The sequence below is a fragment of the Poecilia reticulata genome, chromosome 13 (assembly GCF_904066995.2).
Source record: "Poecilia reticulata chromosome 13, P_reticulata-male-v2, whole genome shotgun sequence".
NCBI lineage: Eukaryota > Metazoa > Chordata > Actinopteri > Cyprinodontiformes > Poeciliidae > Poecilia > Poecilia reticulata.
This window is the reverse complement of record NC_088842.1, coordinates 22,794,145-22,812,540: the sequence shown is the minus strand read 5'-3', so window position 1 is coordinate 22,812,540 and position 18,396 is coordinate 22,794,145. Positions and strand designations below refer to the sequence as shown.

Sequence of the window (18,396 nt, the reverse complement as noted above, 5' to 3'; positions counted from 1 at the left end):
AACGTGTTTGAACAACTCATATAAGAGACCAACAAAACCCGTGAACATCATTCACAAGACGTTGGACACAGCAGTAATGGCAGACACACAAACCGTCTCCAACCTCACCACAGGAAATTCAGCTTTTTGTTATACCAGTGCCCGGTTACGGAAGGTGAATATCCCTCCAAATGTTATTTCTGTAAATGTTTCTATTTGAGATCCTAATGCAATTAATTTTTAATTTACGTCACATAAAGTTGGATGCGAACAAGTTTCACTGCTACCAGAAGCCACAACCAGCAAGAAGAAGTTTTATTTGGAGGAGTTTGTGTTACTGCTACACATTTTGTTTATTGTTACAACCCTCTGCAAATGTTTCTGTATAGCTGAGTAGGTTTGCATCGCCCAGTTGGAATCATCTATTTAAAGTCCATGTGGGATGTGTCATATACTGATATATAGCAAAGGGCTAACTATAAATAAGCTGATAATGACTACTTTTAGCAACTCTAGGAAGCCAAATATTTCACAGTTCACGACCATCTGCGCTGCTTGAGTTCTGACATTTGCGTTAGCATTCTACAGGAAATTAATCAATTACAATAGTTATGGTCAATTAGGTGAAATTGGCCCTGGCCTTAATATTCTCATATACTGTAGCTTGCAGCCTGTATATTACTTGTGAACCTCGTTGCCTTTCACAGACACGGTGACCTTTCATTCTGCAGACGAGGAGCTTCATCACAGCGAGGAAAGTGGTACATTGTTAATGGACAAAGCAACAAACAGAATGCACTCTCAGTGCACAGGGCTGACACTGGGTAAGGAGTTTTCTTATATGTACAGAGTGAAATTATACATTTAGTAGATTTATGTGTTGAGGAAATTCAAGGATGCATGACATGATTTTTTTTTACCCCGTCTGCCAAGTTTTAGCAATTGTGTGTAGCATAATACCTTAACGGGGGTTAAGATATTCTCACCCGCAGCCTTAGAAGATCCTCCAAGTATGCAATAACATCAAAACGCTTTAAAATACCTTAAATGTGAACATTACTATTGTAACCATACAAATAGTTAAAATCATTTGCAAAGACACGCTTCATAAGTTTTAAGGGATTACACATTCATTGAAGACTCTTGCAAACCCTCTTTATCTGCCTTCAGCTGGGCACACATTGAATGTTAAATCTCTCTTCCACTGGAACTGGAGATGGACTGAGGTGAAAATGAAAGGGGGAAAAAAGAATTAAGTTTAACATAACATTACAACCAGTTATACTGTAATTCTGTAAAAATTGTGCAAAAATGACTTGGTTCTTTTTTTTATTATTATTATTATTTAATAACCAACATACTGAAATAATGCAACTCTGACTCAACAGTTGCTTACAATTTTTGGCTACTCTGCCAACCTCTGAGTACAACTATTTATATTTGTTTTGTGACCGGAGGTACAGTCTGCCAGGTGTGAAGCCTTGCCGAAGCACACACCACGGCAGCGCTGGCCGATCAGTGCGACATTATTGATTTCTGTGGTCGGCAAAGGCTGCAGATTCAATTGCTTAACAAAACAATCAAAGAACTGGACATACATTAGCGTAGCAAGTTGTTCAGGAAGCAGGAACAGCTATAATGTCTGCTGAGTTAGTTTCCACTCAACTGCAGCCCAATCTGTTGCAATGGCAGATGGACTGTTTTCAAAGGCCAGCCCACACACTCTCGCCCAGTTTCCACAGATACTACAGCCCCGGCCTCAGCCTGATTTCTGACTCCTGGTAATTGAAATGTTTTGATTATTATTTTGGTTGAGTATTTTTTTTCTTTCTAACAGCCCTCTTCATTTAAAATGGGAGCTGATTATTATTTGTTCTCTCTAAGGACTTGTATCAACACTTCCAGAATGGGGACTTGATTTTAAGTGATTTGCTTCTTAATGTTGAACTGCTGATGCTGTAAATATTTTACCAACGGTGAAATGCACTAATGATGACTGACATAGATGCAAATCTTTGGTAATTATAGATGAATGCAACATAAAATAATGCATGAGTGTAACATGGAATGAAATTATTCTAGTAATTCAAAAGAAAAAAAAAAGATTCACTTTATACTCTTGAAAAACAAATCTTGCCCAACCACTAGACTACAAGTTGGTTAGTGAATTGAGTTTAATCTCAGTGGAGAGGCAAGTGTTCTGCGAAGGCCTCAGAACTTGTTTACAGAACATTAGTGAACAAATAACATCACAATGATCAAGAAACACAGCAGACAAGTTCTGGATAACGTCGCTGAGTTGTTGTGGTGTCCTTCAAGACAAGACATATCCATGTTCTAGCACAGTGGTTCTTAACCTTTTTTGAGGTATCGAACCCCCCAGTTGCATATGCGCATTCACCGAACCCTTCTTATTCCAACCCTCCACCCCACTCCCGACACACAAAATACTTTGCGGTATTCTGATTTAGTAATGTAATTATATTAGCTGTGTTACCACCCCCACACCACTAGAGGCAGTACCAACCCAGAAAAGATGCGACTAAGGAGCAGATTTAGACTATAGAATTTGGTAAAAACTGGGAGCTTTGCTAAAGTAATTAAAGACAAAAGTTCAAATCCATGCTGAGAGTGGAACTCCTTCAATCAGTGCCCCTCCACAGCACTGATTAGCTAAGCAATGTAACGTGATCCTCTGCAGCAAGTGATGGCAAAGCGGCGCGTCATCACGGCTTTACACAAGTGTGTCTTTACCTCCGCGGCAGAGGCTCCGCCGAACCCCTGAGACCGACTCATCGGTTCGATCGAACCCAGGTTAAGAACCACTGCTCTAGCAGGAACACAGCCATATACAACCGCGGCTACAACGCAATGGTTTAGATCAATGTTTCTGAATCCAGTTCTCAGAAACCACTGCACTGCATGTTTTAGGTGTTTCACTTTTAATAGGATTCTGCAGCAATTGATGGCATGATGAGGGGGTTATGCAATCATTTGACTTGGGTGTTCTAGAACAGGTACACATCTAAAACCTGCAGGACAACGGTGCCTGGTGACTCAGATTGAGAAACATTGGTTTATATCGAAGTATGAATGACCCTGTGAATCGAATTGAAAATCTGTGGCAAGACATTCAAATTGCTGTTCAGAAATGCTGCCTGGCCCCAGTCTGAATATGAGTTAGAATTATTTACATTGCAAACTGTGGCTCAGGGCATTGAGTTTCTGTGTGCAACCTGCCAAAAACCAAAGTTTGCTCATTTTCTGGTCCATTTTGTGAGGTATGAGTGTTTCACACGTGGGCTGAAATCGATATGTAAAATTTGGCTAGTGTATATGGAGATGTGTTTTAAAACTGTGATGACTGCGTCTTCTGTTGATCTGTTTCCAGATGTTCTGTCAGGATGAGCAGTAATGGTAGAGCTGATGAGAGAAAATATAAAGGACAACAAAACCTGGTGATAGTCACCACAGGACTATGCCTTTTTTTGGTAATGTTGTGATTGCAGCTGATGTCATTCTGAATTCACAATTGTTTCTTATCCGTTACTTCCTAAATTAAGAAAGCTGAATAAACAAGCACTCTTGTTTATTTACATTTATTAAAATACCTATTTTATCGTGTTTCTTCTGGGAACTTTATTTGTTGACCTCCTTTTTCATTTTGTCTCAATAAGTCCAGGCAGAACACAAAATATCATCCATTTTCGTTTGCCATATCTAACGGTTATTGCAGTGCAGCAGCTTTGTAAACGGGGCCCTAAACTGGCAGCTGTTCAGCATGAATGTGCATAAACTATGCAGAGGTAAAAACGAGATCAGGCACACTCAGCAGAACCCTGCATTATTACACAGCTTGTGTCACTGTGCCTGCTACAGACCATGATTACACCAAGTGATGATGTAGTGCTGCCAAGTAATGGTGCTGGGTTTTGAACGTGTGACAGCAGTGACCACTGGGCAGGAGGAAGACGTGGTGGTGCCAGTTGATGAGTTTTTTCAGTAAACTGGAAATGCCTCCAGGTCTTTCTCCTCTCCTTTTTTTTTTCTCACGCCATCCACCCCTCTTCCCTTTCATCCACCTGTTTTCCCATCCTCATTGTGTCTTTGGCTGAAGCCTGCTGGTGTCAGAGCGGGGGTGGGGACAGTTTTGACACCACTGTGTGTCTGTGTGTGTGCGTGTGTGTGCGTGTGTGTGTGTGTGTGTGTTATGAAATACAAATACAGTGTGTGGGTGTTTGTATGAGCATGCGCCTGTAAGCCTCACTCTATGCTAATGGTTCTAATAGGGGGAAGTGCTTGCCCAGTCCCTGTTCATTAAACCAGACTATGTGCAAAGGTGGACACAAGAGGAGGAGGAAAAAAAAGAGAGAAAGAGAGAGAGAGAAGCAGTCCGCCTGTCTGCCACACCCGGCCTTCTTGCTTCCTCCTCCTGCCATCATTCCTCCCTTTTCTTCCTTCTCTCCTTCTCCTCCTCTGCTCTTCTGTGTGGTGTTTCCATGAGAACAGAGAGCGCTGGGTACCGAGGGGGGGTTGAAGAGAGAGTGAGGGTGGGTGGGTGGTTTTGGTGATGTGGGTGACGTGTCCTAAAAGCACTGAGCGTGCATGTGTATATGTATGTATGCGTATGTGTGTGTGTGTGTGTGTATGTCTGCATGCATCAGCGCTCATCGCTGCTCTCTTTCATACGTCTGTGCTGGCAGGAGCTGCTCCCTGGCTGCGCCAGAAAACATGCTTCTGGCATTTCCCTGAAAATTTGGGCACTGCACATCCAGGCATATAATCTGACACACTGAGAGCCTTCGCAATCTGAGAAGTCGACAAGCCCCCCACCCCAGCCCCCCCCACACACACTCTTCATACTGGAGCCAAACAAAAAGAAAAGAGACATCTCCTCATCTGTGTGTGAGAAAAAGGGGTGGGAAGTAACGCAAAAGTAAATTTGAGCAGAATAAAATGAGACCGCTGTGGCAAATCCTGGCTGGAGGTGTCCACTCAGTTATCAAAGGGGGCTGCCTTTTTGGGTGGGGCCGCAGCTTTAGCTGGAGCTAGGCTGAAAGGGAGGAGGAAGAGGAGGGTGAGAACATGTAGAAGAGAGGAGTGCTGATCTAAAAGTGATGGTGGAGGAGGAGGAGAGAGGGGAAGGGAGGGGCTTAAAGGATGGGCTTGTAGGCATTGTCAGGCAGAGAGTAAGAGAGAGAAAAGAGTTGCACCCAGGCAGCGAAGAGCGTGTGTGTGCAAACTGGGATGAATAAATGCACTGGAAGGCTTAGCTGGTGATACAGCCAGAGAGAGAGAACGAGAGAGCGTGTGTGTGTGTGTGTGTGTGTGCACGAAAGTGAGTGAGAGAGAGAGAGAGAGAGAGAGAGAGAGAGAGGGTGACAGAGAAGAAGTGAAAGGGAAGGAAAAAAGGGAAGAAAGAAGCAGAGAAGAGAAAGGGAGGATACTACAACTCCAACTATGCTGTGCTGCATAAGAAGAACCAAACCGGTAAAGTGCATCGCTTTGCTTTCTCCAGCATCCTCAGCATCTTTTTTTCCTATCGCTAAATGATTCATCTCATCTCTGAACTTTTGTCACAGGCTGCCTGGTAGTCAGATTAGGAGGTTTTGGGGGTGTGGTGGGGGGAGATTAGAGGGAAGCATTGGGCTCATTTGCTTTGACTCTGGGCCCGACTTCTCTTCATAGAAATCTATCCACAAAGCCCCGACACGCCTAGTTAATGTGATTATCCCGCATGAATGGATGTTGCTACAATGTCTTTCAGACCTCACACTGCTCCGGTGAGGAGGCAAAAGGCTGAAACACAATCTTAGCCAGCTGGTTTCTTTTTTTTTATTTTTTATTTTTTTATTGATTGAACACTTTGAGACAAAAAGTTAAAGATTATGAAAGGGCACTTTATTGGTTGATATAAAAGATGAGAAACTCTCCAAAAGTCAGAGTCTGTCATTCGTAATGATGCTTCATATTAATTGGACCAACCTTCTGTGATGCCTTCACTGGTACCTTAAATGAGGGGTGCTTGAGTGTCTTTTGAAATCGGGTTATCTTGAGCTGTAGAAATTTCCACAGCGAGGAAGAAAATGGGTGGGGTACGGATTGAGTTTGCCGGCACCATCATGTCAGTGGCCTCGTGGGAATACAATGGGAATGAATGAGTATAAATGGATTATCACAGCCCTCCAGCTTTTTACAAGTGGATGCAGTCAGTGGAGAGGTTGTGTGAAGAGAGTGCTCGTTTAAAGGGTGTTAAGGGGTGCTTTATGAAAACCAGAGTCCGGTCTCAGTGGTGGAGGACAGCAAGAAAGAGAAGGAGGCAGCATTCATCATGGTCATTCTGTGTGATCTCAGAGAGGTTCAGACTGCTACCTCAGACATATTGGGAATTTATCAGACTCATAACATGTTGGATTCTGATGGTCCTTGATTGCATCTTAAATGTCAGCCCACATGAGTCATATTAGCTCTGGCAAGGAGGGAGGAGAGAGAGTGGTAGAGCTAAGGCTGCTTAAGAGACATGCACGAGGCTGCATGGAGAGATGCAGGCAGGGAGGGAGCATGGCTGCTGCACATGGAGGTGATCTGGGGTAAAGATGCAAAAGGAAAAGACCATTCAAAAGGGGGGGGGGGGCATGGTGGGAGAGGCAGGGATGCTGCAAAGGTGATGTAAAAAAAAAAAAAAAAGGGGAATGAAGAGGAAAGACGGTGGTGGCTGCAGCCGGCAGGAGATAATAGGCGGAGCAGGTGAACGAGTGCAAAGGTGAGTGAGATCAAAAGTGGGGGAGGAGGCATTAAGGAATAAAAAGCCGGCTTGCATGCTGCAGACGGCAGCCATGTGGGTGAGGCTGCACACCTCATCGCTGGGGAGAGATACCCCCCCCCGGGCCATAAGCACTTATCCTCATCTTCCCGCTTCTAAGAATAAATGAATCTGGACACAGTCTGTGGTCCTCATGGATGGATGAGCAAAGAGCATGATTTTCTGCTTTTTAGCACAGTAATACTGGACCATGTCTTTGTGGAGCACTAAGTGCTGCTGCAGCATCGTTTCAGTGTACAGGAGTGGCTGCTAGCACCTACTTTAGAAGTCCCCTGCTGCCCCCAAATTATGGCTGTGTCTTTGCCGGCGCATGCCTTCCAGCTTTATTCCTGCATCCAGGTTCCTACCTAAATTCAAAGTTGTCTCCAACTCCTTCTCACTTTTTTAGCTGAAGTTTTTATTTCTCACCCTCTTTTGGCTCCACCTGAATTCCACCTGCACCAAAGTCTTCAGTTTTATCTTGGGGACCTATTTTGTCATCTCAGCTATTAAGATTATTATTCTCTACCTGAATTGTTCCTTCTTCTCTTTTGGCTGCTCTTGCAGTCTAACTCCCAAGCCAAAGCATGAGACCACTGTCTCTGTTCCTCCGCCAACTAGCCCCCACCTCTCATGTCCAGCCCTCTTCATCCTCTTCTTCCTTTCCGTCCTTATCCTCGGCTCCCTATGAGATCAGCGCTGATTGCAGAGCCTTTGTTCAGGCAGAGAGCCGGTGTAATTCAATTAAAGGCTGCTCCGGAGGACGTAATGAAGCTAGCATATGGCTGTTAGTGGTTGCTGCAGAGCATCTTTTCCTGGGCTGTGGTGAAGATAATAAAAAAAATAAATATAAAGAAACATTACATCCTAATGAATTCACCGTCAAGGGAGAGGCAGCGAGCGAGAGAGAGAGAGAGAGAGCGAGTGGGGATTGTGGCAGCCACCACCTGAGCTGAGTCCCCCCCCCTCCCACTTCTCTCTCCTCATCTGCAGGAGACAGCCGGCTAAAAGGGTGTGGTGCTTTGCTTTGCTGTGCCTGTGTGTGTGTGTGTGTGTGTGAGACTGAGAGAGAGGGAGACGGAGAGTGAGTGGGTGGCAGTTTGCTCACCGAGAAGAAGAGTGAAAGACAAGAGAAAGAGAACGAGGAAGAGATGCTCAGCGGTTGCAGACTGCAGCCTTTGCTCTTTGGTGTCTGGATGCTTATTGGAGACGAGCATACAGATATTCAAATCTTGTGGAGGCTTTCAGCGAGGGGCGCTCCACTGAGCCTTAGCTCACCTGAGTGACCAAAGTTTGAGAAGTATGTGCTCTAAATGATTGCCATTTGGTTTTTATTTTGGTATTTAGATCGTTGATATGAGAGCAATTTCCATTGTTATGGCTTTTGTAAAAAAAAAAAAAAAAGTATATATATATATATATATATATATATATATATATATATATATGCACCTGTTGGCTTTCTGACTGAAGAGTTTCTGCAAAGCAATGCTGAGCAACATAATCATTGTGGATGCAAAAATTACTCTTAATAGCTCCGTAATTGTATTTGGCATAGAACCATCAAATATTCATTTTTAAAAAGATCTTCTTGGTCTGTGTGCACATCATTGTGTATGCATTAGCTTGCGCTGTTGCTCTGTGGTTGCTGTCTTCCTCACCACTTCCATCCTTTCTCCTTCCTTCCCCCTCCCAGAACAAGTCCCTAATGGCATTTTCAGGGAGGCTGCGGAAAGGTGGCAAATTGTTAGAGTGTGTCCCCACTGGGGGCAGTGGGGGGTGGGGCAGGGGGATGGTGATGCGATTGGCTATGGATAAAGCTGGTAAAGCCGTTGGCTGTATGGGGTGTGGTTTTCCCGGTGGCCAGCCAAGACCAGAGGCGAACGGCAGCCGCTGGCAAAAAGCTCTGATCGACACATTCAGCCAGTAGATGATGATCTGAAGACATTTTTTGCTCAGTTATTTGTCACTTTTACAAACCGAACAAGACAGAGGAGAGGTGTTTGTTCTCTGCAGGGCTGTGGAGGTAGATGCGAGTCATTGTTGGTTTCCTTACATCAAAGCATGACCCCTTAGACATCACAACACACTCAAGGCTTTTTATGACAATCATCACTGACATTGTCTGCCTTCACATGACAAAGATTTCACATTGTATGCGTCCTTCCTCCGTATCTATGGCAACCAAAATGAGTGAGCACAAGGGAGAAAACTCTGTTAGCTGATTTTTATTAAAAAAGTAATTTGATCAGCAGGATAATGCAAATATGTTGCCTCGTCGGAAATGAATTGACGAAGACCATGAGCAGGCATGAAGTCTTTGTTTAAGCCGAGCGTACCTTGTGGCCTGCTGTACCTGAGGGATGCGACTCTGTATTTATGAATGAAAATGTGCGCCGCAGAGGGACAGAGTGGAAAAACGCCCGCAGGAGGATTCCTATGTGACCGGGGCCTCAATTAACAGCTCTTCAAGAAGCTTTGTAAAAGCATTTGCAACTACGGTCCTGTTGAAACAAAATGGGATTCTTCATATCCTGTAGCCAACAAAGCAGAGCTTTACCACTGCTAGCAGCTCAATGAGCTTGACATGACAAGTCTAGCATCCTCCTGAAAAAACATGACAGCGCAGCATCACTGAAGAGTGTAATGCAGGCGAATGCAGTTGATTAAGCTGGTGATGTGAAGGTGATGGCGTTTCCCGCCCTCATACGCTGATATGAGATCACTCAGCAGGCTGCCGATGCTTTATTATATTTCCACTCATCTATAAAGTAAATGATATTAGCTCTGTTCCAACAATGATGTCATACCCCCCACAACCCTCTCTATATTCCCAAACACCCTCATCAATCCTTTTCTCTGTCCGCCTGACTCACTGAATGCAGTCGGTAAGTAATCTGGTTTGGAGTTAAGTGCGCAGGTCAAGTTTTTTGGCAATTGCAAGCTTCTATGAGATCAGACCAATAAAAGCCAAACAAGTCTCTGGAGGCCTGCATATTACTAAGAGGAGAGGGCCGGGCAGTGCAGCTTTGTCTGACTCCATGCCATCCAGCCTAATGAAAGGACTCATTCTTATGTTTATTACAACACTTAATAGCCAATTGGCAAATGTTTCCAGTCCATTTTTTAGTGAGCTTCTGTCAAAAAGTTATAGGCAATTATTTATTTTTTTCCCAGCAGTAGGTAACTGTCCTTGTTTAGTGTAAATCCATACTGGTTTATCCCCAAGGCTAAACCTAACGGGTAGATTTAAAGGTGTTAACACCAGACTTCTACCATCTTAACACAAATGTCAAGAATGTTATAGCAGTTTAGGCAAATGCTACTTTCTGAACCTTGGGACTTAGCCAAAAAGTTGGGTGATTATTTATTCAGGGAACTAAGATTGGAAGCTTCATTATACTTGCATTAAATGGTAAATTTTACATAATCCAATAAAAATGTACACAGTTCTCAGCATGAAAGGCATACCAAGAACGGTTTTTACTCTTGGTAGAAACTCTTAACACAGGAAGTTTATTAGTGGCACACAGCCTCCTGCTTGCATTTCCTGTGTCGATAATTTGATTATGTGAAATTAACCACTTAATGCAAATATAGTGAAGATTCTCTCTCTAATTAGTATTTGCTTAAACCATTTTGGCCTTGACCCCTCTGCAGTCAGCTGCTACCTTCAGGCCTAAAATACGCTATTTGGATTAAGCTGTGGATTGTTTTCTCTGCAGGTACATTTTTTTTTTTTACTTTAAAATGTTATCAGGGCAAAAATAATTAAGGAGGATGGGTTGCTATGGAGCAGTAGAATTTATTATCTGAACCCAAGGGAGGAAATGTGAAGGAGGGAGACTGCTGCACCTTATTGCACTGACACACTGACCCTGAAGAGAACATGTTGGTTTAGGGGCTCTGACTCTGACAGTAAATCATCCGACACTGATGTGACTCCCTGGGCAGGCAGCTCTCCGATTTAGACCTTACATCACATACAGTGACACTAACAGAGGCAGAAGGAAACAAAGGTACAGTAGCAGTGATGAGGGCACGATTTCCAGTCACATTTCGACATCATCCCGCTGCCTAATGACACAGACTACCAACATTAATGCACACACATGCACATTGACCCTTTCATCCCACCACGCCCTGCAGCTGAATTGCAACCCCTCCGTAGCTGTTCCCGATTGCTCCGTCTTTAATTTATGTGCTCCCATTGGCCCACTCCACCCGAGAGGTCAGATGCACTGCCAATCAGGGTGATATGTGGTCTTTCATAGCGCCAACCAGCATACAGAGCTGTGATGAGTTAGCACTCTGGTTGTCAAGGTAACCTTTGATGGTTGGGAGGGGTATGGCAGTGAATGCTGAGGAGATTTTTGTGCAGGCATCTCATTCAGATGGGAAGCACCGACCGTACGCAGGAGACAGAGATGGCTTTTACAGTTTTTAGAAAATCACTAGCAGAAAATTGTCTCGGCACGCGACAAATGGATGCTGAGGGGAGGATTTACTAAATGTAACTCAGCAGCATGCGAAGAGAACAATATCAGCCTTCTGCCTAAGTTGAACCATCATAATAAATACTCAGATATTTGTATTCCCTTAAATCCCAGTGTGCCTAATTCATTATGTGGAGGCAATCAACCCCCACCCTTCCCACACACACACACACAACTTTGATTTCACAATACTAAGTCTGCTATTACTGTCACATAAAATGATACTACGGGTCTATTTTTTTCCTGAAGTCAGTCACCGGCTCCTGCTAAATCATTTCAAGCTGGAAGGAAAAAGTGTCCCAAGCCATTTAAAAGCTGCTTGTTTCCCCATTTGTCTCTTTACCACTTAGCATAAATAAATGATTACAGCCTCCAGGCTGCTGGATAATTCTATTGCTTAATTATGCTTACTTACATTGATTTGAGATGAACATTGTTTCCAGGTTATTGACTTGTGAATATTTTTTACATTGATTTATTTTCCTATTCATTTTGAATGTGTTGATTTATTTTGTTTGCCACTTTCAGTACTCATCGTTCATGCTTTTGTTGGATTTGATTTCTTTTTATTAGATTTATATGACTCATAACACAAGCCACTATTTGATGGACAGCTATGGATCCTGTTGCCCAAGGTAAAATCATTAAATCCTGGTTAATCTTGCACTCAGCACTGTCCTGCTCCTAACTCTTTTCCTCATCTTGTCATATGCCTCCTGAATCTGAACTTTTCCCAGCCTTCAGTTCTTTCTTTATGGTTACAAATACAGCTTATTCAGTTCAATGAAAAAGTCTTTAACCGACTATATGCTTAAATTTCAGCTTGGGAGCATATTTATGAAGAACATTGGCAGCTTTTAAAACCTGTATTTCAGTCTAGATGAGTCTATTCATAGAGATGATTGATTATTAAATCAACTAACGTTGTGGTTGTGACCTTTTAACCAGCACAAAGCAACTTAGGAAACCCAAAGTTATTTTATATGAAACTGAGGCAAGCACATTTCCTCCTCTATGAATTATCTGCTGATTTGGTTTTCTATATTTTCTATATGTTCTTCTGATTTTGTTTAAGGCCAGTCAGTTTAAGTACTCCTAAGCTAGGTTCTAGTCACAAACAGGCCTTGCATTACAATAAAGTACAAATACATGAGCAAATAAATAAATAAATAAATAAAAATAAATAAACATCACACTTATATGTCACTACAGCAAAGCCTGAGATAAAGGCTACTAAAATGTCACAACCATAAACCTATGAATCTTGTGTAATGCAATGCATATGCTCAGTCTGCACCAATGAAGAGTCCCTTACCTTAGCATGCTAAATGCTTCAAGTGGCTGTAACTGACTGTATGCAAAGTTATTTTTTATCAATTCAGCTAACAATTGTATGCAAATTGGGGGAAACTCTTGTAGTCTTCAATTCCTTCATGCTTACACCATTATTAAGTAGGAAAAAAACAAAACTGTGATTTGACGGTAAAAGTAATGTACACTAACCAAAGTAGAACAAAACAAAACCTTTTATTATTATTTATTACATCAGTTGTGTTTTTAGATGTGCCAGCATTAGAAATAGAAAACAGTTTTGCATCATCTTTAGCACAAGCTAAATGGAAAATCATCCAACTTCCATCGAAAATCTTTTCACAAATTACATTCTGAAGAATGACTTCAGAAGATCACTTTAGCAGGTTGTCAGAATAATGGAAATCAACAAGAAGCACAGGGTGGCTAAAGACTTTTTCAGTAACTTTTCCTGCTGTTGATCTCTCAGTTCATTACATTTGAACAATGTGTAATGAACAGATACAAATGCCAGCATGATATTTAGGGATTGTGTTTGTATATTTTCCTGAAAAAAAAATCCCTTCAATACATTTTTCCAGACCTAGATTGCTTCCCCTAAATTTAAACTCTTGGTTTCAATTGTTAACCTGCATAAATGTCTCTTGCTTTTCAGGTGGAGAAGAATGAAGATGCAGACCAGAAGATTGAGCAGGATGGCACCCCCAACAAGCCTGAAGACAAGGCTCACAAGGCTGCCACCAAAATACAGGCGAGCTTCCGTGGACACATAACTCGGAAAAAGATGAAAGATGGAGAGGAAGAGAAGGACGGAGACAGTCCTGCTGCAGAAGAGGCAGCAAACGGAGAGGAGACGAAGAAGGCGGAGGGAGAAGAGGCACCTGCTAAGCAGGAGGAAACTACAGGAGAGGAGGCCAAGAAGGAGGGGGAGGAGACAAACCAGGCCAAAACCCCAGGAGCAGATAAGCCAGCTAACTCTCCTGCAGGCACAGCAACATCTCCCGTAGCGGCAGCTCCAGCTGCTGCCTCTCCCACGGCTGCCACAGCCCCCTCTGAACCTCAGAAAGAGGAGCCGAAGGCCGAGGAGAAGCCCAAAGAGGTGGAGGCCACAGCCAAGAGTCCCACCACAGCCACAGCCGAGGAGAAAAAGGAGGAGAAGAGTGAGGAGAAGAAGGAGGAGGCCAGAAAAGCCGATGTGCCTGCTGCTGTCAGTCCGACAGCTGAAAAGGAGGAGCCTAACCAAACAAATGATAAAAAAGGTATGTGGATCACAGAGCTCCATTTAGATAAGAATCTTGTTTAATTTAAAAAGTTAAACAAGATTCTTGTTTAATTTTAAAGTTTAATTTTAAACTTTAAAAAGTTGTTTAATTGGACACGTTTCTGTGCATATGTTTGTGATGGTACTTGGAGACAAACAAATACTCCTAGTCAATTCCAACAATATAGAAGCAATTACTAGGTGTAAAAATGTAATAAAGAAGAGTTGGTAGACTTTCAGATAGGCTGCTTGGCAGGCACCCCAGGACATCACTTCGCGTTAAGTCTTTGGGATATAAAGATCATTGGCAGGGCTCCAGCATTCACTGTTTAACACAGAAATGCAGCTCAATATTACATTAAACAGCCTTGTATCTCAGCCTCAGCTTGAAGGATACTCTATACTGATGTGGTAATGCTTAGAGCTGAAGAATAATTATCTCTGAGAATGATGTGCTGAGCGATTTTAGGAGTAATCAAAGCTGTATTTAAGAAGCAGAGATTACTTGTCGTTTAAAGAGAAATCACCATGCCTGTTCAATCATTCAGATCTTCTGAATATGTTACAAAGCTTTATTTAAAGTTGACAGAAGTGCATTTAAATCCCCCCATTGTCACGGTTTTAAAATGAACAACAAATACTGATGAAGGCTACGTTTTTAAGCAAACCAGAGTTCAAGTTCCAGGAAGAGCAGAGACGTCCCAAAGACACGCAGCAGACTCTGACAACACGCTCTTGACATGAGTTGATATTTCTGGTCCAAGGACTCTCAGACTGGGTCAGACAGGTGGGTAGTGGAGCATGCTCAGTGCGGAGTCGGAGGGGGTGTGAAATGGTGAAGCACACAGACGTACCAACTCGAGAACTACAAAGAAACTAGGTCACCTGTCTCCCTGTTGTCATAGTTACCACCTCAATGGGGATAGCTGGCCCTGCGTGGAGAAGAGCTGCCATAACAGGTGCTCCGATTTAAATGAATGATTAATGATCCCTTAAAGGTAACGGTCAACGCCGGGGAGGCATGTCATAAACAAGCACAAGCTGACAAGGAACATCTAATTACCTATAGCCACAGCGAGCAAAACACTGCTGGACTCACTGAACTGACTCAGAGTAAATTAATATTTATTACTGAATAACTTGGTTAGGTTTCCTAATGTGCAGATTGCTATGATATACTGAAGAACACTGTCGGATATGAGAGGCCATGTGTCTGACGCTTGTTTAATTCAAAATTGACTTTCATAGCATCAAACTGTTCCTTATTGAATAATCTGGAAATAATTTTGTATTCATTACTAAAGGGGAACATGAGTAAAAAACTGTTAAAGTGTTTCTAACACTACGGAACAATGAGCTGTATAACACATCTGTTACTTAAAAATGCTTGGCTCTAGATATCAAACAAATCTTTAGTGATTGTAGGTTCAAGCAGTGAAAGTTTTTCATCAAAATGTTGCTCCAGGTTCAATGATGCACCAAATGTTTGGTAATTACAAAAAAGGTCTTTATTTTAGGTTTTCTGTTTTCAGTTTTGATCAGTTCTCATCTGAGCTTGCTTTAATAACCATCAAGTGGTTGTTTGAAAAGAGCACATTTAGTACCTAACCAAGTCTGGACATTTAAAATAACAAGCAAAGGAGATAGAAAAAAGCCAAAATTACTTGCAAAGATAAATTTCAAATACTTTTAAATATTACTGACAGAATAATATTGCTATAAACAATCAAATGTCATCTGCATAGTATGTTACATCAGTTCTCTGTCTTTATGAAAAATCCTTTGATGACTGTTGATATTCTGTCAGCCAAGTTGCTTTAAAAACAAGTGGAAAATAACAGGTGGATTTTATTCATATAAATCCTAATCCAGCCATTTTCTCACACTGGTTGCTTTCTTCAGCGGTTCTCTGCTGGTCCCAATGATGCCATGGATAATCTGGAGCAAATGCCACAACATTGGAAACAAGCGTTGGCTCAGGAAATTGGATGAGATTGTATTTGCTACACACACATTCAGCAGCCATGGAGAAGGACATTCTTGAATCTGTCATGCCAGCTAACAAGTTAATTACCTCTTACCTGGACGGTCTACTATGACTCATTCTGTCATGAGTCACATATTAGTGCAGCCATATGATCGTCCCACTTTTCCCTGCACCTCTTCACACACACACACACACTAAAACACACTCATGCACTTCGTCACCCCGGGTGATGTCATCTGTTTTTTATTTTTTATTATTTTTTTTCATTAAAAAACTATGAGATCATCCAAGTGTGACATCACCTCACAAAGAGCACTCTACTAATATGCATGTGTCTGGCACATCTGGAACTGAAGCGTTTACTTATTAATACAACCTTGACTGGTATGATTTTGTTGTTGTTTTAAAAATGTTGTTTGGAGAGAAAAACTCATTAGACAGAATGTAAAAATAAAAACACCAGAACAACATAACCCACAGCCTAGAAACCTACATGTAGGTTTGTGAGGAACCAACGATTCACAGTTAGCAACAGCCAACTCTGGTGGTTATTGTAGCCCAGTCCTTCCCTGTAGGCATCACACATAATCAGATGTGGCAGGCCAAGATGCTGCTGTTAGCATTGTGATGTCTGTTCAAGGGTTTCATGGGTCCATTAGGAGCCCTCTGCTCCTTTATTATTTACACACGTAGAAGGGAATATTTTTGAATTAGCTTGAAGCTTGAGATGGTGTGCTCTTGATGGAAAAATATGAAATTATTTTGCCCCTTTCTATGTTTTTCAAGATTTTTTTCCCCCCATAATGTTGTTTTTATTCAATGTTTAATCAGATATTACTTTTTAAAGCTCCAAAACTCACATTTAATATTTGCAGCACTTTTCCGAATCTTAAAAAAACAACATTTAGACTTTTATCATTGTAGTCTAACAGTAGTTGGCTAAAATGAGCTTTTCTTGACTTTTCTTCTCAAACTCACGTTTCCTTTTTCTTCTTCCTTTTCCTCGATTTACATTTATTCCCTTTGTATTCTCCCCTCGCTTCCCCACAGATGCTGCAGAGGAGTCAAAAGCGGAGGAGAACGCCCACCCAGACGGGGCTGCGGAGATCTCTGAGGCCAAGGAAGACTAACGGCAAAGTCTTAGCCACTGGAAATCAGAATTAAGAGAAAATGATGAATAACACAAAAACAAAAATCTAAAAAGGTTGCTCTTTGCCTTCCCAATGTCGAGGGCGGTCAGTTTCTATTTGTTTGTCATTTTTTGTGTGGCAATGATTTTCTCATGTTGGGGGAGTTTCCAACGTGAAGTTTTTTGGCTCAAGCTAATAGTGTGATGGTGATGATGATGATGATGTCTGTATTAATGAGTGTGAAAAATGATATTACCTTGATGATGATAATAATGATGTTGCAAAGGTAAAAAGCTTCACTACTGAATATAAATGAAACATGACTGGATTGTCTGCTTCCAACTGGACCTCTCACACATTTAAAATGCATTGCCAATGCACCACGGTTCATTTGCATTGTAATGCACTCTTTTTTTAAAAATCACATTGCAAAAACAAAAATCTGTTCTGCAAATGCAAATGCATGCACAAAAAACAAGCCAGTTTTTAAATGCAACTCCAGTTTTCAGCACCGCGCAAGTGTATTGAGAACACAGCAACACGTCAGATGGGTACTCGAATGTATATCTAGATGTGTGAGATTTCTAGTTGGGTAGTTTTATTCCACATCAAAAATAAGACAATAAAATTCCTGCTCTTTCTATTCAGCTTGAGTCACTCAGGCTCGGTTTACACCCCTTTTACAAACTCTGTCAATCCACATTTACAGTAAAGGACCTGTTGCCATTTAAATCCTATAATAAACTATAGTAAATTACTAGAGTATTGATGTAACTGGCTCTTATATATATTGACTTGTGTTCTGCCAAGCAAGCGTGAGAACAGTAGCATGAACCATGGAACCAGATGCATGATGGGAACTCTCCCTCCGAGAGGAACTTCTTCGCAGTCACAAAAACTTAAGAGGTGTGGCGGCTTCTTTTTAATGTCTTTGGTGTTGTTATGACAGTTTCTATGAATTGGAAAAAAAAAAAAATTACTCTTGCACTGATGTTACTGAAAAAAAAGATAAAAAATCTGAAAAAGAAAAATTCAAACATACGAAATTCTTTTCCTATGTTCCAGTGAGTACAATGTCCAGTTTCAACCTTATCAAAGAGTTCAAACTTGTGAAAAAAAAAAAAAATGCTGAAAAAAATAAAAAATGGTTTCAATGTCTGTTTTCAAAATAAAGCAAATGTGCCAATTACCATCCTAAGCAGTTGAGTTTGTTTAAAGCCGAGTTGTTGTGTCTGATGGATGGAAACCTTTAGGTTGTAGAAGAATAATGCCTTGAGGTATTTATAAATATATAAAAATAATGATTTTATGTCAAATGGTAAATGGTCTGTATTTGTATAGCACTTCAAACTACATTTAGTCATTCACACTGTTGCCCTGCCCCAGCACCTTCAAGCCCTCTGACCACCAGCAACAGGCAAGGCGGGTGA

At 41.7% G+C, this 18,396-nt stretch overlaps 1 protein-coding gene across 1 annotated transcript; it reads left to right on the top strand.

Annotated features, from left to right (window-relative positions):
- The first annotated feature begins 5,165 nt into the window (after positions 1 to 5,165).
- gap43 (growth associated protein 43) lies at positions 5,166 to 18,164 on the top strand. Its single transcript, XM_008426062.3, has 3 exons — positions 5,166 to 5,469; positions 13,244 to 13,847; positions 16,887 to 18,164. Exons 1-3 carry the CDS (start codon positions 5,440 to 5,442, stop codon positions 16,964 to 16,966), a joined length of 714 nt encoding a protein of 237 aa, XP_008424284.2. The 5' UTR covers positions 5,166 to 5,439; the 3' UTR covers positions 16,967 to 18,164.
- Positions 18,165 to 18,396: the final 232 nt, after the last annotated feature.